The sequence below is a fragment of the Oncorhynchus kisutch genome, linkage group LG10 (genome assembly GCF_002021735.2).
Source record: "Oncorhynchus kisutch isolate 150728-3 linkage group LG10, Okis_V2, whole genome shotgun sequence".
Lineage (NCBI taxonomy): Eukaryota > Metazoa > Chordata > Actinopteri > Salmoniformes > Salmonidae > Oncorhynchus > Oncorhynchus kisutch.
The window spans coordinates 34,385,292-34,409,417 of NC_034183.2; the positions used below are offsets into that span (position 1 = coordinate 34,385,292).

General features: G+C 40.5%; 1 protein-coding gene across 11 annotated transcripts in view; it reads left to right on the forward strand.

Annotated features, from left to right (window-relative positions):
- Positions 1-24,126, forward strand: part of LOC109898078 (receptor-type tyrosine-protein phosphatase F-like) — a 405,249-nt gene that overhangs the window by 181,039 nt on the left and 200,084 nt on the right. For all 11 annotated transcript variants that reach the window (XM_031833586.1, XM_031833587.1, XM_031833590.1 and 8 more), the window contains exon 3: positions 21,562-21,707. In XM_031833586.1, coding sequence (XP_031689446.1) covers positions 21,562-21,707 — 146 coding nt within the window. The remainder of the gene's footprint in view (positions 1-21,561; positions 21,708-24,126) is intronic.

Consider the following 24,126-nt stretch of genomic DNA (forward strand, 5'->3'; position numbering starts at 1 on the left):
ATAGGGTGCCATTTGCGACGCTTAGACAGCTTAACACATAATAGCAGGTATTTGTATTTGCATTTATTATGGATACATCCTCTTCATGGGTTTCAGAAAAAAGGCAGTAGTATACATTTATAATACAATTTTTAAACATTAAAATACATTTTACAACCGATTTCGCAATACATTATCTGTGTGCCCGCCGACCACTACTCTGCCACAACACACAATCCAGGTGTACATGTGTGTATGTTATGTGTGTTTGTACCTGTGTGTAGTTTAAACGGACTCCTCAGAGTCCTGAATTGCTTGACGTGGAATAGAGTTCCACGTAGCCATGGCTCCATGCAGTACTGAGCACCTCGCATAGTCTGTTCTGGACTTGGGGACTGTGAAGAGACTTATGGTGGCAAGTCTTTTGGGTGGTATGCATGGGTGTCCGAGCTTTTTGCTAATAGTTTAAACAGACAGCTCAGTGCATTTAACATGTTAATACTTCTTACAAAAACAAGTCAATCTCTCTTCTACGTGTACATTTAAGGGGCAGCCGTGCTGCCCTGTTCTGGGTCAGTTGTAATTTTTCCTAGTCCCTCTTTGTGGCACCTGACTGGGCAATAGTCCAGGTGCGACAAAACGAGGGCCTATAGGCCATTGTTGATATTGTTGTTGAAAAGGCAGAGCAGCGCTTTATTATGGACATACCCATCCCCATCTTAGCTACTGCTGCATCAATATGTTTTGACCATAACAGTTTACTTTCCAGGGTTACTCCAAGCAGTTTAATCTCCTCAACCAGTTCAATTTCCACATTATTCATGGCAATATTTAGTTGAGGTTTATGATTTAGTGAATGATTTGTCCCAAATACAATGCTTTTTATTTTTGAAATATGTAGGACTAACTTATTTCTTCCCACCCGTTCTGAAACTGACTGCAGCTCTTTGTTAAGTGATTTCACTAGCTATAGTAGAGTAGCTGGCGTGTTTTGTGTTGTGTCATCCGCATACATAGACACACACAGGCTTTACTCAGAGCTACTGGCAAGAAATTCGTAAAGATTTGAAAAAGTAAGGGGCCAAGACAGCTGCCCTGGGAAATGCCTGATTCTACCTGGATTATGTTGGAGAGGCTACCAGTAAAGAACACCCTCTGTGTTCTGTTATACAGGTAACTCTCAATCCTTGGTATAGCAGGGGATGTTAAACCATAACTTATACATTTTTTTCCAGCAACATTCTATGATTGATTATGTCAAAAGTCACAGTGAAGTTTAACAAAATAGCTCACACAATCTATTTATTATCAATTTCCAATCATCAGTCATTTGTATAATTTTCTTGCGTGTTGAATGCCCTTCCCTATGAGCATGCTGGAAGTCTGTTGTTCATTTATTTACTGTAAAATAGCATTGTATCTGGTCAAACACATTTTTCCCAAAAGTTTACAAAGGGTTGGTAACAGTCTGATTGGTCGGCTATTTGAGCCAGTAAAGGGTGCTTTACTATTCTTGGGTAGCGGAATGACTTTTGCTTCCTTCTAGGCCTGAGGGCACACACTTTTTTGTAAGATTGAATAGATGGCATATATAAGTGGCAATGTTGTCCGCTATCATCCTCAGTAATTTTCCATCCAAGTCAGACACAGGTGGCTTGTCATTGTTGATAGACAACAATATTTTATTTCACCTCTTCCTCATTTTATGGAAGTCAAAATTACAATGCTTGTTTTTCATAATTTGGTCAGTTATACTTGGATGTGTAGGTTTAGCATTTTTTCCTGGCATGTCATGCCTAAGTTTGCTAATCTTGCCAATAAAACATGTTTTAAAGTAGTTGGCAATACCAAATGAGCCTTTTAGTAGATAGGGGCCATCTTGTGAGTCATGCCCTTACAATACTAGGTGGTAGTTTCCTGACTTCTCAAGTGCCAGTAGAAATTACGCCTTGAGGCAATATACACTGTGTGAGTTACCCTTTTAGTACTGAAATATGAACCCTTGTAATTTTTCATTGTTTAACTGTCTATTGTTCTGAGTCTTAGATATAAATCCTGATAGGCCGCTGCTTTTATAAGAGCAATTACACTGAAAGCCTAAACCATACATTATGATTCATATCTCTGAGAACAATGATACAATAGCAATAGGATATCATCAGACTTATGATACAAGTTCATTTTCACAATATTTTTTAGGCGTAGTATTTCATGTAATAATGTTTGTGTCTGTTCGCCGGCTGGCTAAGTGTTTTTTTCTACTTGCCCAAACATTATCGACGCGCTTCTACCTGACAATCATCACGGCAGTCATCCACACGAGAGAACATTTCACAATTAATACGAATTTGCCAGCCAGTAATATTGATAACATTTCTATAATGTATATTGATGACGATGTGGACAGTAGCCAGCATGAATAGCTGGGGAATTGGAAACCCTGGTGATGTGTGTCACAAATAGCACCCTATTCCCATTTTAGTGCACTCCTTTTGACCACTGCCCCATAGGGCTCTGGTTAAAAGTAGTGCACTGTAAAGGGATTAGGGTGCCATTTGGGACGAAAGTCAGTTTGAAGAGGACCATTACTTTAATGCACTTCACAACGGGGAATAAAGGAAAGGTAATTTCACATGGGGTTTATCTCGGGAAGGACTCTCTCCTCGTGTTGAATTATTTATTTTCTCTGAAAGAAGGAGAAAGAAATGAGCACTGTTTTGTTCTGGGCAATGGGAAGTGGACAAATTGTAGTGTGTTGTTGTAACATGCTGAAGGATCCAAACCCATCTAGTTATCCTCTATATGTCCATGAAAACATGTAGCAGAACTTTAAGTCATGCTTGGGATTAGGAAAAACATTTTTTTAAAGAAAAACATAAAGTAGACGATGTGATCTTACTCTAGGCCCAGAATAAGTCCCACCCACCTAAAATTGCGGTGCTCACTTGATGTGATCGTGAAGAGTCCTGTCCGGTTTTAATTGGGTGCATTGGATAGCACTGTGCACTGTGCATTGGATAGCATTTTTCACTAGGTCTCAGAGCGTTGCACTGCAAAGGAATTAACTGATGTCTGCACAACCACCAATTTGTAGCACACACTCGGGTAATTCAGAGCAGCCAATTTGTACTCGGGCATTCCTCATCAAACATACTGTCATATATGCAGCATGTTTGGTGGAGAGATAGAGTCACGTTGGTCCAGGGAATTTTTCTTCCTGCCTTCTGTCAATCAATGGCTCAACAACAACGGCTGTGGTTTGGCATGGCTGGTTTTCTATAGGAGTTATTTGCTTTATAGAACCTAACCTTTCCATATCCATGTTTCCTCTTATGTCTCTGAGTCATGTCAGAGCATCACCATTGTGTACATAGAAGAGCAGACCAGAGTAGAGCAGAGCTGCAGAGATGGCCTGCCGAAGGCCACTGTCCCCAAAACAGAAGAGCACTTTCCTGTCCACAGTTTTTCTATTTTCCTCTTATATGCCTGGGTCAATTGAGAACGCCACCATTTTTGTTAAGAGCAGGACAGCCCCGAGCTGCAGCCATCCCCTGAAGGCCAATGTCCTGTTCTGTCCCTACTGTTCATTATGCCATCTTCTAAAACAGGTTGGTCAAAACAACTATTTTGATTGGTTGAGACGTGTGTAGTAAAAAACCTGTTTAGCATGGGTAAGCCTGTAACATAAAAATGGGCATCTTATTTTCTGTTTCAGCATAGTAGTGCAAAAAAATGTGTTTAGCATGCCCTCTCGTGTACAATTGATTACATTTATGGAAGTAATTGGATGAAGAAAACATGCTGCTCATTCTAGCTAAACTACCCATGAAACAATGAGCTCATAACCAATACGGTTTATTCTAGCAATTATTCACTATAGCCAGGGGAGGTTTAGATGAAAGGAGACAGAGATAAGTAGTTGGTGTTTTGGTGAGATGTCAAATTTGAAATCGTTTCTTGGTTATTGTAAGGGTCAATACTTTTAATGGGCTTCTTGATACTACCCATCCCGGATCCGGGAGCGTAATCATCGACTGACACTAATTAGCATAACGCAACGGACATAAATATTAAAGGAAAATATTCCTATTCATGAAAATCACAAGTGAAATATATTGAAACACAGCTTAGCCTTTTGTTAATCACCCTGTCATCTCAGATTTTCAAAATATGCTTTACAGCCAAAGCAAGACAAGCATTTGTGTAAGTTTATCGATAGCCTAGCATATCATTATATCCAGCTAGCAGCAGGTAACTTGGTCACGAAAATCAGAAAAGCAATCAAATTAAATCGTTTACCTTTGATGAGCTTCGGATGTTTTCACTCACGAGACTCCCAGTTAGATAGCCAATGTTCCTTTTTTCCAAAAATATTATTTTTGGTGGCGAAATAGCTCTGTTTGCTCTTCACGTTTGGTTGAGAAATCGGCCGAAAATTGCGGTCACGAAAACGCCGAAAAATATTCAAAATTAGCTCCATAATATCGACAGAAACATGGCAAATGTTTATAATCAATCCTCAAGGTGTTTTTCAAATATCTATTCGATAATATATCCACCGGGACAATTGGTTTTTCTATAGGAGCGAAAGGAAAAATGGCTACCTCCTGTAGTTTACGCGAGAATCACTCTGAGAGCCATCAGGTGACCACTTACACAATGTAGCCGCTTACGGGTATTCTTCAACACAAAGGCGTAAAACTACGTCACAATGCTGTAGACACCTTGGGGAATATGTAGAAAAAGTAATCTGGTTGATAGCCCATTCACTGCTCAATAGGGACGCATCGGAACGCAGAGCTTTCAAAACATGAGTCACTTCCAGATTGGATTTTTCTCAGGCTTTCGCCTGCACTATCAGTTCTGTTATACTCACAGACAATATTTTTAGAGTTTTGGAAACTTTAGAGTGTTTTCTATCCTAAGCTGTCAATTACATGCATATTCTAGCATCTTGTCCTGACAAAATATCCCGTTTACTTTGGGAACATTATTTTTCCAAAATTGAAAATACTGCCCCCTAGTCACAACAGATTTTAATGGGCACATTTTAAATGTTGCAGAATTCGATGGGTTTTCCCATTAAAAGTATTGACCATTACAATAACCAAGAAACAATTACAAATTTGTCTAAATAAATAAACTGGAAGTAAAGAACGATATTAGCAGTACTGTACTACAAGGTTATTATAGTTTTGAGTTTTAATATAACTTTTTATTTCTATCTGATTTTAATTTGTAATCCAGTTTAATTTCAGATTCTTTTAAAACCTGATTTGCTAGCTTTTTAAAGTTGTATTTGTATAAAAGTATTTCCATTTCATTTGTACATTATTTTGTTTCAGTTTTAGTTTTAGTGTTAGGGACAGAAAACACGTTTTTTGGGGATGTCACTACTTGCAACTGGGGGGCACTAATACATACGATGATGGGTCAGGTCATAGGTCATAATTTAAATTTGACCTAACCTATGTTGAAAGGAAACACTCGCCCATGTTTAAACCAATCCAATGTGTTTAACTTTAGTGGAACATGTAAGAAGAATCAAGTTAGCTACATAGCCATTTTTCCCTGTTAGCTAGTGATCCACAAACTAGGAATATTTGAAACATTGCCATCTCCTGGGCACATTTACCCAACAGATTCAGTAGCTAAGAAAAAGCTTGAGTGTGTATTTTAAAAATATGTTTTTACTAAATATATGTTTCATAATTCGTTTTTGCTGTACAGTATAATAATATGTGTTGCTAATAGTGCAACAAACCACATTAACACAATGTATTGCCCCACTCCAATCACCTACAATCCTACTCGACAAATACATATTACAGTAAGGGTCTAAATGAGAGTCTACATGTAAGTGTCTGGATACATTATTAATGGGAACAGATTGGTTAGACTCCAGTGTGTGTATTGATTCCTAGCTCCAAATTGACTGTTAATAGTATTCACTGAGTGAAGAATTGGTAGCTGGGTCTGACTTCTTGATTGCTGTCCGGTCTGCTGCAGTTTTGCCTCCACTCGCTTATTCAGCAAATGGCTCCCTAATGCTGGGTTAAAAGCGCTGGGTAAATATTGGACAGAACACACACTGAGTTATTTTGAAACAGCCAGTTGGGAAGAATGAATAACCCAACATGTTGGGATTTCCCAAACATGAGTTAGTTTAACCATCAGTTGGGTATTTTATTATTTTCATGCTGGGTTGACCTAGCACCTGGGTCATTTTTTATGTAATCCTTAGTGTTATTTTCAGGGGGCATGGTTTATTAGGCGTGTGGCTTTTTGATGGATTGTATTGGCTGCCCGTTAGATTAAATGTCATTCCTGTTGATCATGTTAAATTCACACACTGACAATGTAATGGTTCCTTCATTTTTGCATTGTACACATTCTTCTGGAATTTTAGGATTATTTATTACATATTATAATGAGATGATATCTATCCCAAAAATTGGATTTGCATTGAGTTTCAGGAACCAATCCTATAAGCCTCACTAAAACTACATACATATCCATGTTCAACCTTGACATGTTGTAACTATACAACAGAACAGATGTACAGGAATGACATTTACTCTCACGGGTGGTTAAAAATAACTACCTGAAAGCCACGCCCCAACTGAGCCAACTGGCTGGGTAAAATAACCCAACATTGTGATCTTTCCAATAATTACCCAAATTGGGTTGTTTTTAACCCAGCATTTTTTAGAGTGTAGGGTAGCATTTGGATGCAGGCAATGTCAACTTAGCACTGTGTAAATGCAGAGTAATGGCTGTTCGGGTGTATTCAGTATTCACTCTGTTCTGGAAAGCTCTCTGTGGGTGTTGTGTTATTTTTGATGCAGAGGTATTTTCTGGTGATGCGCTGCAGGGAAGCAGGCAGCCCTCATCCTTTCTCTACACCCCCCCCCCCCCCCCTCTCTCTCTCTCTCTTGTTCCAAGGCTGTAGGGACAGAGAGCTAATGGCTCCAGATGTAAGGAAAGCCTCCCAGCTGCACTCAAACTCCCAGCTGTCCTTCTCTTTCTCTCCCTTCTGCTTCCACTCCACCACTGCTCTGTCTAGTCAAAGGTAGTGCTTTATAGGGAGCCATTTGGGACACACCCTGTGTGTGCTGACTGTGGTGTGAAGATATCTGTCTGCTATCACACCCAATCCCTAAGGTACCTCTACAAGGTGTGTGCGTGTGTGTGTGTGTGTGTGTGTGTGTGTGTGTGTGTGTGTGTGTGTGTGTGTGTGTGTGTGTGTGTGTGTGTGACTCCAACACAGTGAGTACAGTAGCTACACCTCTTTCACACTGCATAATGATACTACACTAGACCGAGCAGAGCTACCATCGTCCTAGATAATGTCCTAAGATGCGTCCTCTCCGCAGGGAGCACAAAACACAATGTTTCCTTGCCTCATTTGGTTTTATTGCCGGGCTCTTGCTATAACAGCTTCTCTAGATGCACTGCATGCCAATGGAACAGTCTGTCTGCCTCCTGGCTCCTGTAGAAGATACAGTAAGCCATTTAGCAGATGGTTCTATCCAAAGTGACTTACAGTATAGTCAGTGCATTCAGTACATTGTTAGAAGCATAAAGCTTACTAAACATGAATCATTTTTAGTACATGTGACTGTGATCCCTGTGGAAATTGAACCCATAACATTTGTGCTACAGGCTTACCAACTGAGCAATACAGGACTGTGAATGCATGCAGCTTGGGCTACTGTACTGTCTGTTGATACTACACCCCCATGAGTTCAGGTTCAAAGGTCATTGGCTGTGTGTACTCTGGAACAAGAATTGTACAACTCTGCCCAGGCCAACCCTGAGGGGTCCTCAGACAGTAGTGTGTGTTTTTAGGCTGGCAGTCATATTGGGGAGCTTTTATGTTGATCCATTCCGTTTGGTCGTTGTGGATGTGCTAGAGATCCGCCTGATCTTTACAAAATCCAGATTATCTCTCGACTTTTCCTTCTGTCTGATTATATATTCTAAAGAAGGGATTATTATGTTGGATGCCACTGTACTTTGGAATAGTTGGTGTGTAGCTAGCAGTTAAAATGTGGAGAGGGAGTTGTAATTGTACTCTATTCCTAATACGTGGAATTGACACCAAATCCTCCAAATCTGGCTGCCATTTTAACAAACATATGCCTTGCACCAAGCATCTGCCACTAATGCAATCAGTTAGACAGCTTAACTCTGACTTGTGATAAAGGCTACACAACTGACTGAATCCAGACAGATACTCTCCAGAAATACAGGATCGATAAATGGCGTTTTACTGAGAAGGTGAATCGTGTTTAAGCTCAAATTGAATCTATTTATGATTAAATGGTGATCATACGATTAAGTATTTATTACTTTGGAGACAGCGGCCCCTGAGCACTCAATATGCATGGCGAGCTCGCAAACCCCTTAAACGGATCTGAACACATAATGTGTTATGAAACATTGTAGGCATGGTCAATTGTTTTACCTTCAATATGTACACAGTATTTTTCTCCCCTTTAACTGGAAGTGGCACGTCCTTGAAGAATGTATATATGGAGGCAAACCGTTCCTATCCCACCTCTCTCTCTCTATCTCCTCTCTCAGCTCCCTCTCTCTCTCTCTCTCTCTCTCTCTCTCTCTCTCTCTCTCTCTCTCTCTCTCTCTCTCTCTCTCTCTCTCTCTCTATCTCCTCTCTCAGCTCCCTCTCTCTCTCTCTCTCTCTCTCTCTCTCTCTCTCTCTCTCTCTCTCTATCTCCTCTCTCAGCTCCCTCTCTCTCTCTCTCTCTCTCTCACCTCTCTCTCAATCTTAATTACATTTGCTTTATTGGCATGATGTAACAATGTACATATTGCCAAAGCTTACTTTGGATATTTACCATATGAAAATAATAAGAATCAAAATGCCACAGGGACAACAGTAACAACAATAACCAAGGGTCAAAATAACCATACATTGAACAATAACAGTAAGCATACTGTAGAGGACATGTGCAGGTTGATTGGTCTGTCAGACACTGTCCCTCATCTTATGGCAGGCAGCAATGTAGTGCGCTGCCAACCCACAGCTCTCTGCGTCCTCCCCCAACTGGACGGGTAGACTACTCTCATCAGAGACGTCTTTGAAACTTTGAATAAGGGTTTCAAATTTGGGGGAATGAGACTCTCTAATTGTTTTATATTTTTGACATTTTTTCAGGAAATGCAGCTCTGTCTCAGGTTCTGCTGTTGTGCGGTGGTTGCACAGCCTTTCCTCTACAGGGAGCCAGGTTTTTCTGCGTCTACCCTTCTCAAAGTCAAGGCTGTGCTCACTGAGCCTGTACTCTGTCAAGGATTTTCTAAAGTTTTTATCAGTCTCTATGGTCAAATAGTTTGCCATGGTGTACTGTCCATTTAGGGCCAGATAGCATTGCATGTTGCTTTGTGCTTGTGCTTGTGTTTCCCAATAAGTAATGTAGGTTTGTTTTGATTGTGTTGTAATTTGTTTTATTCTGATTCATTGGATGTTCTGGTACTGAGGCTTCAGTGTGTCAGTGAACTCTTCGGTGACTCTTTTCTTTGCTCAGCTCTTGGCATTGCAGGGCTTGGTAATGATATGAAAGGGGGTCAATTTGAGATGTTTCCAAAGCTTAATTGCTATTTTTTTTAAATTTTTATTATTAGTGGATATTGACCTAATTCTGCCCTGTATGCATTGTTTGTGGACATGTAGGAGAATCTTACAGGGTTTCAATGCGGTGTTTGTCCCATTTGGTGAAATCTTGTTTTGAAATGGACCCCACACCTCGCTGCCATGAAGTGCAATTGGTTCAATGACACATTTAATTTGTTTTAGCCAAATTTCAATAGGTATTTTAATTCGTTTTTTAATGGCGTAGAATGCCCTGTGTGCGTTCTCTCTCAGATCATTCACAGCCTCATTAAGGTGTCCAGTTGAGCTTATTATTAAACCTAAGTAATTGTAGTGTGTGCAGTACTCTATATAGTTTGTACCAATTGATAACTTTGGTCTAATTCCCTGAGATCTGGATCTTCTCTGGAAAGTAATTATTTTAGTATTTTGGGGATTTACTGCCAGGGCACAGGTCTGAGTGTACTTTTATAGAGTATTAAAGTCGCACAGTAATGAAGGCGTAATTCATCATTATTTGTGCATCCATGCTTTTGGTTGGATAGTGTTCTAAGTTTTTTCCTTGTAATTTTACAATCTGCATCAAACCAGTTGTCATCTGTGGTCTTTAAAAAAAATAATGTTTTAATCAATTTCAGTTGTGCTTCTTTTGCTGTTTGCCTGAATATATAGTTGATGTTTTTACTGCTAGATTGATGCCTTCTTTACTGTGAGTGAATGTGCTAACCAGGAAGTTATCTAAGTGTTTGGATATTTTGGTTACAGGTTGCTTTTTGGTATTCTTCTGTGCTGTTCTGTATGAATTTCTGATGTTGTACAGCTTACTGTGTAGTTGTTTCCATGTCTGTTCTTTTGAGGAACAACGTAGTTTGGCTCTTTCTCTCTCTCTCTTTCTATCTCCTCTTTCTCCTCTCTCTTGCTCTCAGCTTTCTCTCTCTCTCTATCTCTCCTTTCTCTCTCAAATCTCTCCCAATCTCCTCTCTGTCACTCTCTCTCTCTTTCTCTCTCGCTCACCAGTCTCTCGCTCTCAAATCTTTCTCACCTAACTCTCTCTCTCTTTCAGCTCTCTGTATCTCCTCTCTCTCTCACCATCTTACTCTCTCTCTCACACACACCACTTTCCCTCTCTCTCTTTCTCTCTCTCTAATCTCTCTCTAGAATTGTTAATCACCCCCAACCTGCATTCAGAATGACTGCCGGGTAGGGAAGATTGAATACTGAGACTACTTCAATCATCAAAACAGGAACAACCATCTCAGTAACTAACGGGTCCAATAAATCCAACTAGTAACAGATTTTATTAGTTTAGAAAATGGTATGTTATTTATCTTATTGTAGCATAAAATGAATCAACCAATCAATGCAAAAAACAACAGATATAACAGTAAAACAAACAATTCTGAAAATTATCCCTGCAATTAAACAGTTATTGGTAGTACCCTATCCCTACACGCCTTTTTTTGTAAGAGTGTATCTCTTCTCTCACCTCTCTCTCTCCCTCTTTCTAAAAAAGAAGACATTCAGCATAGTCACAGGGTCACGTGTGAATGTGGTGGAGAGAGAATTCACAGCTGTCGGTCATATAAGCGTGGGACTGAAGGAGAGGGAAAGCAGAGCACGTTTTTACAAGCTAAGCACGTTTTACATTTAGAATGTCACGACCCAGGGGTCAGGATGTTGTGACCATACGAAATAAATAGCTAAATAATGGTGTGAACTCAACCTCTGTTGCCCCACCGCATCCCTCAGACTGAGAACCTACGTCACCACCGCTGTGACTCTCTCTTCTCTCCCTCTCTCTCTCTCTCTCTCTCTTGCTTGCTCACACTCTTTCTCTCTCTCACTCCTCATGTCTTTCTCTGCTCTCTTTTCCTCTTACATTGTATTTTAAAGGGCAACCTTGTCCTCCTGAATACTGCCCCCTCACATCCCCGGTCACATCACCTTCCTTCTCTTTCTATACTACCTAAAAGGACAACTCCTAGACAGACATTTTGAAGTTGTTGTTGTGACACTGTGCCAGTCGAAAAATATTGATTCAACCCTGCAGATGTTTTTATTTGAGGACAGATATAAGAGTGGAGGTAGCTGGCAGACCGACAGACAGTGGTATATCTATCCGGTCCCTTAGTCTGCAACTCTCCCCCAGAGACTGGGCTGTGTTCTTGTTTCTTTTAGTATTGGTTCATGGAGGCGGAAGTGTAAAACTCGGTTCCCCAGTGGAATTACACACTATTGCCAATGGTGGTGGACAAGCAAATGAGCAAATCAAATCTAATTTTATTGGTCACATACACATGGTTAGCAGATGTTAATGAGAGTGTAGGGAAATGCTTGTGCTTCTAGTTCCGACAGTGCAGTAATATATACAGTGGGCCAAAAAAGTATTTAGTCAGCCACCAATTGTACAAGTTCTCCCACTTAAAAAGATGAGAGAGGCCTGTAATTTTCATCATAGGTACACTTCAACTATGACAGACAAAAATCCAGAAAATCATATTGTAGGATTTTTTATGAATTTATTTGCAAATTATAGTGGAAAATAAGTATTTGGTCAATAACAAAAGTTTATCTCAATACTTTGTTATGTACCCTTTGTTGGCAATGACAGAGGTCAAATGTTTTCTGTAAGTCTTCATAAGGTTTTCACACACTGTTGCTGGTATTTTGGCCCATTCCGCCATGCAGATCTCCTCTACAGCAGTGAAGTTTTGGGGCTGTTGCTTGGCAACACGGACTTTCAACTCCCTCCAAAGACTTTCTATGGGGTTGAGATCTGGAGACTGGCTAGGCCACTCCAGGACCTTGAAATGCTTCTTACGAAGCCACTTCTTCGTTGCCCGGCCGGTGTGTTTGGTATCATTGTCATGCTGAAAGACCCAGCCACGTTTCATCTTCAATGCCCTTGCTGATGGAAGGAGGTTTTCACTCAAAATCTCACGATACATGGCCCCATTCATTCTTTCCTTTACACGGATCAGTCGTCCATGTCCCTTTGCAGAAAAACAGCCTCAAAGCATGATGTTTCCACCCCCATGCTTCACAGTAGGTATGGTGTTCTTTGGATGCAACTCTGCATTCTTAATCTCCAAACACGACGAGTTGAGTTTGGAGTTCTATTTTGTTTCATCTGACCATATGACATTCTCCCAATCTTCTTCTGGATCATCCAAATGCTCTCTAGCAAACTTCAGACGGGCCTGGTCATGTACTGGCTTAAGCAGGGGGACACGTCTGGCACTGCAGGATTTGAGTCCCTGGCGGCATAGTGTGTTACTGGTGGTAGGCTTTGTTATTTTGGTCCCAGCTCTCTGCAGGTCATTCACTAGGTCCCCCCGTGTGGTTCTGGGATTTTTGCTCACCGTTCTTGTGATCATTTTGACCCCACGGGGTGAGATCTTGCGTGGAGCCCCAGATCGACGGAGATTATCAGTGGTCTTGTATGTCTTCCATTTCCTAATAATTGCTCCCAAAGTTGATTTCTTCAAACCAAGCTGCTTACCTATTGCAGATTCAGTCTTCCCAGTCTGGTGCAGGTCTACAATTTTGTTTCTGGTGTCCTTTGACAGCTCTTTGGTCTTGGCCATAGTGGAGTTTGGAGTGTGACTGTTTGAGGTTGTGGACAGGTGTCTTTTATACTGAAAACAAGTTCAAACAGGTGCCATTAATACAGGTAACGAGTGGAGGACAGAGGAGCCTCTTATAGAAGAAGTTACAGGTCTGTGAGAGCCAGAAATCTTGCTTGTGTGTAGGTGACCAAATACTTATTTTCCACCATAATTTGCAAATAAATTCATTAACAATCCTACAATGTGATTTTCTGGATTTTTTCTGTCATAGTTGAAGTGTACCTGTGATGGAAATCACAGGCCTCTCTCATCTTTTTAAGTGGGAGAACAAGGTACAGTGGGGAGAACAAGTATTTGATACACTGCCAATTTTGCAGGTTTTCCCACTTACAAAGCATGTAGAGGTCTGTAATTTGTATCATAGGTACACTTCAACTGTGAGAGATGGAATCTAAAACAAAAATCCAGAAAATCACATTGTAAGATTTTTAAGTAATTAATTTGCATTTTATTGCATGACATAAGTATTTGATCACCTACCAACCAGTAAGAATTCCAGCTCTCACAGACCTGTTAGTTTTTCTTTCAGAAGCCCTCCTGTTCTCCACTCATTACCTGTATTAACTGCACCGGTTTGAACTCGTTACCTGTATAAAAGACACCTGTCCACACACTCAATCAATCAAACAGACTCTAACCTCTCCACAATGGCCAAGATCAGAGAGCTGTGTAAGGACATCAGGGATAAAATTGTAGATCTGCACAAGGCTGGGATGGGCTACAGGACAATAGGCAAGCAGCTTGGTGAGAAGGCAACAGCTGTTGGAGCAATTATTAGAAAATGGAAGAAGTTCAAGATGATGGTAAAACACCCTCGGTCTGGGGCTCCATGCAAAATCTCACCTCGCGGGGCATCAATGATCATGAGGAAGGTGAGGGATCAGCCCAGAACTACACGTCAGGACCTGGTCAATGACCTGAAGAGAGCTGGGACCACAGTCTCAAAGAAAACATTAGTAACACACTATGCTGTCATGGATTAAAATCCTGCAGTGCGCGCAAGGTCCCCCTGCTCAAGCCAGCACATGTCCAGGCACGTCTGAAGTTTGCCAATGAGCATCTGGATAATCCAGAGGAGGAATGGGAGAAGGTCATGTGATCTGATGAGACAAAAATATAACTTTTTGGTCTAAACTCCACATGCCGTGTTTGGAGGAAGAAGAAGGATGAGTACAACCCCAAGAACACCATCCCAGCCGTGAAGCATGGAGGTGGAAACATCATTCTTTGGGGATGCTTTTCTGCAAAGGGGACAGGACGACTGCACGGTATTGAGGAGAGGATGGATGGGGCCATATATCGCAAGATCTTGGCTAACAACCTCCTTCCCTCAGTAAGAGCATTGAACATGGGTCGTGGCTGGGTCTTCCAGCATGACAACGACCCGAAACACACAGCCAGGGCAACTAAGGAGTGGCTCCGTAAGAAGCATCTCAAGGTCCTGGAGTGGCCTAGCCAGACTCCAAACCTGAACCCAATAGAACATCTTTGGAGGGAGCTGAAAGTCCGTATTGCCCAGCAACAGCCCCGAAACCTGAAGGATCTGGAGAAGGTCTGTATGGAGGAGTGGGCCAAAATCCCTGCTGCAGTGTGTGAAAACCTGGTCAAGAACTACAGGAAATGTATGATCTCTGTAATTGCAAAGAAAGGTTTCTGTACCAAATATTAAGTTCTGCTTTTCTGATGTATCAAATACTTATGTCATGCAATAAAATGCAAATGAATTACTTAAAAATCATACAATGTGATTTTCTGTATTTTTGTTTTAGATTCCGTCTCTCACAGTTGAAGTGTACCTATGATAAAAAATTACAGACGTCTACATGCTCTGTAAGTAGGAAAACCTGCAAAATCGGCAGTATATCAAATACTTGCTCTCCCTACTGTATATATATATTTATGGATGAGCGATGGCCAAACAGCATAGGCAAGATGCAGTACATGATAAAGAGTACAGTATATACATATACACATGAGATGAGTAATATAGGGTATGTAAACATGATATAAAGTGACATTGTTTAAAGTGACACGTGATACATTTATTACATCCCTTTTTTAATTACCACCATAGAGCATGCTTATGTCATGGTATTACTGTAGTTCTCTCAGTGTTGGAGGTTTATCAAAAGAGATTGTCGCTTTCTCAATTAGATTAAGATGAAACAATTCACTGTCGAACAGAAGGCATATATCTCTCATTATATGAGCCTCGAGAAGGCAAGAGAGAGAGGGCCGTGGCTGCATTATCAGCATGGCTGTGTCTAAGGAGGGTGTAATTCTTTCTTCCACTGTATTGTCTGTGTGTGTGTGTGTGTGTGTTGTGCAATAGCATATCCCTCCTTATGGATACCACTCACTGTGCTGTATACACGAAGCACCCTATTAGAGACGACGGTTAGATATGGAGTGTTGTCTATGATGATGATGGCGGGGATATGAATTATATTTCACTTTATGGGATTTGTCATAGCTCTAGCATGGTGGGTTTAGGGCTTAGTATAGTTCCAATGGACAGTATGACATAAAGTATATGTGTGCCTCTTGGTTAAACAACGTGAGTTAAACTAGTATTGATAGCCATTGTTATCAATGGAGCCAATTTACCTACAATAAAAAGTTTACAAACTTGCCGTGTCTGAATACCCATACTTGCGTCCTAAATAATAGGCTGTTTGAGTGTGCAAAAAAATTATGGTTAATAGTATGCACCATTTCAAAAATATAGTATAGCTTAAATTCCTGGATGTCATAATATTTTTGGCTTTGACAACGGCTGTTCAATTAGATATGGGGATGCGCTATCGAAAGAAAGAAAAATACGGAAAAGAACGCAATTGCGCATTGAAGCATTGTCAGTATGCGAAAATTGAGTATTTGAATTTTTGAAAATCGAGGATGGTTTAAATTCCTGGCTATATAATTGGGAAGATGCCGAATAGCGAATCTTCTATGTGCAACCGATGTGAAATAGCTAGCTAGGTAGCGGGGTGCGCGCTAATAGCATTTCAATCGGTGATGTCAATCACTCTGAGACCTTGAAGTAGTTGTTCCCCTCTGCAAGGGCCTCGGCTTTTGTGGAGTGATAGGTAACGATGATTCGGGTCCCTGGTTCGAGCCCAGGTAGGGGCGAGAAACTATACTGCTTACATATAGTGGTGTACAAATGTACGCTAAGTTGGTTTTGTTCTCCCTAAAATGATCCCAAGTATTGTAGGCTACATCTTTGAAAAAATAAGTATTTTTCTATCCAAAGTGGATTTCTGTTTTCTCATAGCAGAGTGTTTCTAGTTCTCTTAGCCTTCGTCAGAGCTTTTAAACAAAGTACTAAACCATATTTTATTTCTGAATGTATCGGCACTGGGGATTCGGGATGTGGCTGCGTTACTGATGTCATGTTAAACAGGCCTTTTGATTTGAACATATAGATTGTTTTAGTTTTGCAGTCTAGGCTACCTATTTAGTTATTTCATTTATGGATCAAGGAGCAGTCATTTTGATATCATTATGGTCCAGCGGTTCTGAATTTGCAATGCACCCGTCTATCCACGTTTTTCTGTGCAATAGCCTTTTGATTTGAACATTTGAAATGTTTGTTACAGCTCTTTGGTTTCACTAATAAATACAGTGGCTTCGGAAAGTATTCAGACCCCTTGACTTTTTACACATTTTGTTACGTTACAGCCTTATTCTCAAATGGATTTAAAAAAAGAATAATCTGCTGCAATCTACACACAATACCCCATAATGACAAAGCAAATGTATTAAATATAAAAACAGAAATACCTTAAGTATTCAGACCCTTTGCTATGAGACTCGAAATTGAGCTCAGGTGCATCCTGTTTCCATTGATCATCCTTGAGATGTTTCTACAACTTGATTGGAGGCCAACTGTGGTCAATTCAATTGATTGGACATGAAAAACAATGACATTTCTAAGTGACCCCAAACTTTTTAACTGTAGTGTAAATATGATTTATATGTCCAAAAATGTATGTAGCATCTACAGACTGCCCCTTTAACTCTGTGCGAGTTTGAGTATGTGTCCATTAGGCCTATGGATTTTCTTATCATTATGATTTAGATTGAGCAATAAAATATCCACTTTTATTCCCTAGGCTTGGATCTGCACTATACATCTGTTGCAAGAGTGCATTTTTCACTGGCTGTCCACTGATTTCAAAAACAATGATTGATAGGCAGCTTAAACTTTTTGAATTGAACCATTATTGGGTTCAAATACACATGTCGATTTGTAAACAGCCATCCACAACAACCTCAATCCGAGAGAGCAGCAGTGTGATTCACATCAATGCACTAAGTAGATATCAATAATAAGTGATATCTGTATCGCCGCCGTAGGCTACACCACTGCTGTCATCCTTACCTCCAAGCGTTTATTCAAGTTGGATAATCTTTGGATGCAGACAGCAGTCGCACCATTGGAAGACATAGTTAAGAACTGTAGCCTACAAAAGCCTATTCCTGCTCTTTTCCCGTGATCCATCAAACACATTTGGTGTGTCATCATAGTGGTCTCTGACTTGGAACAAACTTAAACTTGCACCTTTTTTCAATGCTGATTTGAATGTCCTTGAGTAAACAGAGAAGTATCAAATGTTTTGTTGCTCGCAAACATCCTTTCTGAATGTAAAAGTAATTACTTGAAGTAATTATCTAGTTTTTCAAAAGTTTCTGTAATCTGATTACAATATTTTAGCTGGTAATATAGCGGATTACATTTACCGTTTTTTTGTAATCCGTTAGTCCCCAACGTGCTCCATTCCTATTCTATTCAGAGTTTAGAAAAATGTATTGAATTCTCGGCCCGGTCCAACCTACTCAGCCTGTCAGGAGCCGCTACTGTGTTGCGGTTGTGGTACACTGCATCCTTTTTACTAAACGGTAGGTGCTAAATAGTATGCGACGATGAGTACATAATATGTAGTTTAAGTATGTAGTATGCTATTATGGGTGTCGGATATTGCCACTGTCTTCAGCTGTATCCACTTAAAGTGAGAAAAGGTGTTATGTGTTTTGAATGACTCAACTCACAATATTATTTCGCGCACGCTCGTGTGTGTGTGTGTGTGTGTGTGTGTGTGTGTGTGTGTGTGTCTCTCACATAATACCTTGTGGGATGTGTTGTATGAAGAGCAGCCACAGACCACAAACCACAGGAGAGGAACAATAATGGCAGGGACAGGAGCCTGCTATGGTATCATCTCAGGATGTGTCCCAAATGGCAGCCTATTACCTTTGCGCTACACATAGGAGATAGGGTGCCCTATGGGCCCTGGTCAAAGGTTTTGCACTATGTAGGGAAAGGGGTGCCATTTGGGAAGTAGAGTCTACAGAGCGGAACATGGTCGACATTACATCATCACAGGACAGCACAGAGCGGTGAGGAGAGCTCAACGCTCGCTTAGGGTCTCTGTCAGAGTTACAGCGGTGACATAAGCGCTCAGTTTAAGAGAAACGCTGACGCCAGGAGGATCTTTTGGGGCAGGATAAAAGGGAGGGATGGCGGGAGGGGAAAAAGGAGAGAAAGAAGGGTGGTAATTACACTACAGTTGGCTATGTCTCACTGCTCCCTACATCTAGCGCCCACACATCACATTTTATTTACCCTCTGTGCCCCTTCCTCATCCTACAAATACTGTGGCTGTGTCATAAGTGTAACCCTATTCCCTTAATAAATCAGAACTTTTGATGAGACCCCAATGGGCCCTGATCAAAAGTAGTGCACTAAGACACTTTCTGTAACTGCACCCTAACACAGAGACTGACATACAGTACACAGCCCTCCTGCTCTCTGAAAACAGGCCAAGGGCAGGCATAGCTCTGCATAATGCATCTACTGCTAGGAGCACACACACACACACACACACACACACACACACACACACACACACACACACACACACACACACACACACACACACACACACACACACACACACACACACAAGCTAGAGAACAATAGGCAGAATACTACACACTCAAAAAAACAATTTTGGAACTAAATAAGGTTCTTGAGAGTGATGCCATTTGGGAACCATTTTAGGAATCTCTAAAGAACCATGCATGGGATGGTTCTTTGAATAACCATACAAAAATCCCAAATCAGAAATGTTTTAAGACAATACAAGACATAATTCAAAAGGCCTTCTTTTGAGGGTCTAGATTTACCCTAATATAGTGGCCTGAAACTCATAGTTTACAGGCCCCATCTGGCCTGCAAATCACATTAGGAACACCTTTCTAGTTTTGAGTTGCATCTTCTTTTGTCCTCAGCCTCAATTTGTCGGAGCATGGAATTTACAAGGTGTCGAGCATGAAAAACCCAGCAGCGTTGCAGTTCTTGACACACTCCAACTAGTGCGCTTGCACCTACTGCCATACCCTATTCAAAGGCCCTTAAATCTTTTGTCTTGCCCATTCACCCTCTGAATGGAACATACACAATCCATGTCGTAATTGTCTCAAGGCTTTAAAAATATTTGATTTACCTGTATCCTCCCGTTCATCTACACATCTACACAAGGGATCATTGCATTCACCTGGTTAGTCTATGTCATGGGAAGAGCAGAGTGTAGCTGGCAAGCAAATCAAACAATATTTGGATGTAGCCATTTAGTTTATCCCCTGAAAGTTAGCTTGTTAACTAGCCATATTGACGTGATCTGTTATTAGCTAGCTAGCCAATTTGCAGAGGTCCATCAATCAATGTAGCGTAGCTATCATGTCTGTCAGCTGCAATTGTGATTATTATACACTCTTAAAAACATTGTTGAAAATTGAACAATGTAAGCTAACTTCTCTAGGTAGACCTACGAAAAAAGTACATTTGGTCTACTTGCTACTATGTTTAGCCAACTGTACAACATTTCTATAAGTAGCTTGCGAAGTAAACATGATCAGTACATCGGCAAATGTGCCCCTTCTGCTGCTTGACAGGCAGAGCCCACAAAGGATGGGAAATTTACTTTAACCAATCATACTTTTCAGGTATAAGTTCACTTTTATTTTATATCACTCAAATATCCAATTATCTATCTGAAATTACATGATCAATTGATGTTTACTGATCATGAAAAGCATACAGTTACGTGCTGTATAACTCAGATGATAGCGCTAAATATGGGATATTTTTTCCATGGAATAATCAGACATGTGTAGTTCTGACTACACTCTTTAAGATGTGATTATATTACAATCAAATTACGCAGTTGTCAATGGTTTTAGCAGAGCTGGGGGTATCCTTGCCCACAGCAGGCAGATTGAACGCTCAACCTCCGCTTGGAATGACTCCAAGGGTCGGGAACAGTACTATATGAGACTACCTTAAACATCTAAACTTGAACAACCATTTCAGTAACGGGCGCAAAACGTCCAACTAACAGATGGCATTGTTTTGGAAAATGTATGTAATTTATATCTGAATAGCATAAGAGTAATCAATCAATCAATGGATGTATATGCAAAAACATAGATATTGAAACAACAATACTAAAAATCAACCTGCAATAGATCATGCTGGGAAATATGATAATGACAGGCATGGTTTTGGTTCAACTCTGGTTATTAACACCAACACTGAGATTATTTTACACCAATCGGGTTCATTTAATGCTTTACAGTGTTAATTTAACTCTTGACACTAGAATTTGTTGCCATAACACTGCACAGCTGATTCAAATAACCAACTCCATTATGAAGCATTGGTTAGTTCAATCAGCTCTGTAGTGCTAAGGCAAAAACCAAAACGTGAAACCAGAGGGGGGCCAAGGACAGCGTTTGGGAAATCCTGTCCTAAATGACAATCTATTCCATATTTAGTGCAATACTTTTGACCAGGGAACACAGGGCTGGTTTGTTCAGGCATGAAAAGGGAGAGTAGTAGTTCTGCTAGTTTTGTATGACTATTAATGAGAGTGAGACTTACAGGCACTGGAATTACAGCAACAACACAATACAAGACAGGAAGGACAATACAGCACTGGACTGTTTTTTACTCACAGACTTTTTTGACTTGATTTGGCTGCAGGCAGTTTGGTATCTGATTTAGAAAACACAATGTTACTGCCTGAACATCAACTGGTAGGGAAATCTGAATGCCCTGAACCTGCCCAGAGCTGTATGCTCCTGTGTTGTTGTTGTCTTTCTCTTGCTTTTGGTCTGGTCTTCACGGTCCTACTGTATGTGAAGACCTACTGTACATATTCCTAACTTCTACCCGGTTCAGTCAGCATAGAATTGGCCTCCTCTCAGAGGGTTTCATCCTCCTAGGGAGTTTTTTGATTGATTGACATTGGATGTCCTCTTTCTCTCTCCCAGGCATGCCCAGTTTCATCAAGTCTCCAGATGACCAGACAGGTATTTCGGGAGGCGTGGCATCCTTCGTATGCCAGGCGGTGGGCGATCCCAAGCCACGCATCACTTGGATGAAGAAGGGCAAGAAAGTCAGCTCTCAGCGCTTTGAGGTACATGGTCTACTACTGTATTTTATTTATTTTATTTGACATATACAATGTACAACAGATTTTTCACCAGAGTTTAGCTACATAGCTAATCCTCACCCAAAAATGAGAATGGATCAGCTTGCCCGTACAGAGAAGGTTGAGAAAAACTGAAGGAACACCAAGCAGACATAGTATACCTTTCCTAATTACATTACCAGATTCATTTTTATTCTATGGGCATACCCACATCCTTGTTTCAAAGCAGCACTCAACCACAAGTCTGTCTGTTTCAGTTGTCAGTTGAGTGACCATCTCCCTCTCTCGCTCTGTCTGCCTTTTATTCCACCAAAGAAGCACCTGAAGCAATGCAGAGACAAGATGCGGAGACCCTGCTCAGACAAGATAGGTACAGGTACACAGACAGGCAGGCAGGCAGACTGGCAGACTAGCAGAGAGACAGACAGACCAGCAGGCATGTGCACAGATCGAGCTCAACCAGTGCTCGAGTACCTGCCCTTTTGCCTTATGAGAAAGGAGGGCAAAAAGGGGACTATCAGCTAGTTGGAATACTTTATTTTATTTATTGTGTCTTAAAGAATATAGATAAAAAAAGAACAAATTAGACCTCAAACTAGCTAATTTAATTTCTCTTGAATCTTATATCCCCCTCCCTCCCGCCTCAAGCACGCACTCAACTGACTTCTCCATGTAGTGCTCTGTGCTGTCTATGGTTTTGAACACTGGTAAACTACTTTTAAGTTGGACCTGTGATGTGTGTCTCTCGCTGTTATGGACAGAGAATGGGGTAAGTGTTTGCTAGTAAGAGGCAGATGTCCGCAGCAACAAATTCAAATCAAGCCAAAATAGAAAATGGTTTTTGACAGCATAGTTAACATCATTTGCTATGATCAGCTGATAGTCACACGTTTCCTGATTTCACTCATCTCGTCTCTAGTTAGAAGCCTACTAGGAGTCACTGGCACTAGCTTGCTTACAGTAAGGGATGAGTGTGCTGTTGCAGAAAATAAATAGGCCAATGCAACAAAATACAAATCTAAATGTTTTGATACAGAGACAGTTTACACTACCGTTCAAAAGTTTGGGGTCATTTAGAAATGTACTTGTTTTTGAAAGAAAAGCATGTTTTTTGTCCATTAAAATAACATCACATTGACCAGAAATACAGTGTAGACGTTGGTAGTGTTGTAAATGACCATTGTAACTAGAAAAGGCAGGTTTTTATGGAATATCTACATAGGCGTACAGAGGCCCATTATCAGCAACCATTACTCTTCTGTACGTTGTGTTAGCTAATCTAAATTTAGCATTTTAAAAGGCTAATTGATCATTAGAATACCCTTTTGAAATTTTGTTAGCACAGCTGAAAACTGTTGTCTTGATTAAAGAAGCAAACAACCTGGCCTTTAGACTACTTAAGTATCTGGAGCATCAGCATTTGTGGGTACGATTAAAGGCTCGAAATGGCCAGAAACAAAGACTTTCTTCTGAAACTTGTTCAGAGAAATTAAGGCTATCCATATGAGAAATTGCCAAGAAACTGAAGCTCTCGTACAACGCTGTGTACTACTCCCTTCACAGAACGGCGCAAACTGGCCCGAACCAGAAAAGAAAGAGGAGTGGGAGGCCCCGGTGCACAACTAAGCAGGAGGACAAGTACATTAGAGTGTCTAGTTTATGAAACAGACGCCTCACAAGCCCTCAACTGGCAGCTTCATTAAATAGTACCTGCAAAACACCAGCCTAAACGTCAACAGTGAAGAGACGACTACCATTTAATCTGCGGATTTGCCCTTTAAACAGCTGCATATTATCAAGATACCAAAGTGTCACCAACAAAAAGGTAGGCCTATAGTAAATAGCGTTCATTTGTTGTTCCCCATGACAACAAAATCATAAACAACAGAGTAGGGCTGGCTAATAAGTCCTTAGTTGTGGGGTTATGCTCAGGTATAAGAATTTGTTTAAATATATGCTTCCATATTTCCAACTCCTATTTTTGAAGATCAAGGGGGGTAACATTTTTTGGAATGACTGGAATTCTGATATCATTTAAACACATTATTATATGGGTAGAAAGTGATGGGTTAGAAGAAGCCTACATAACCAACCCATAAAGTGAAATTTAACATCCATATATGGCCAGCTATGTAAACTTTAACATTGACTTATCCTGCAATAGATGTCATTCAATTGGTAACATATATTTGTGTCTTCTTCTAATGTCCCTTAAGGGGAAAGTTATTTTAAAGTAAATTCATGTAATCAGATTACTTTATTGAGTTTGGGTAATCCCAAAGTTACATTACTGATTACAATTTTGGAGAGGTAACTGTAACGGATTACATTTAAAAAGTAATCTACCCAACCATGATCATACATTACAGTTGAGGAACAATGGGAAAGTAATTCTGCTTTGAAA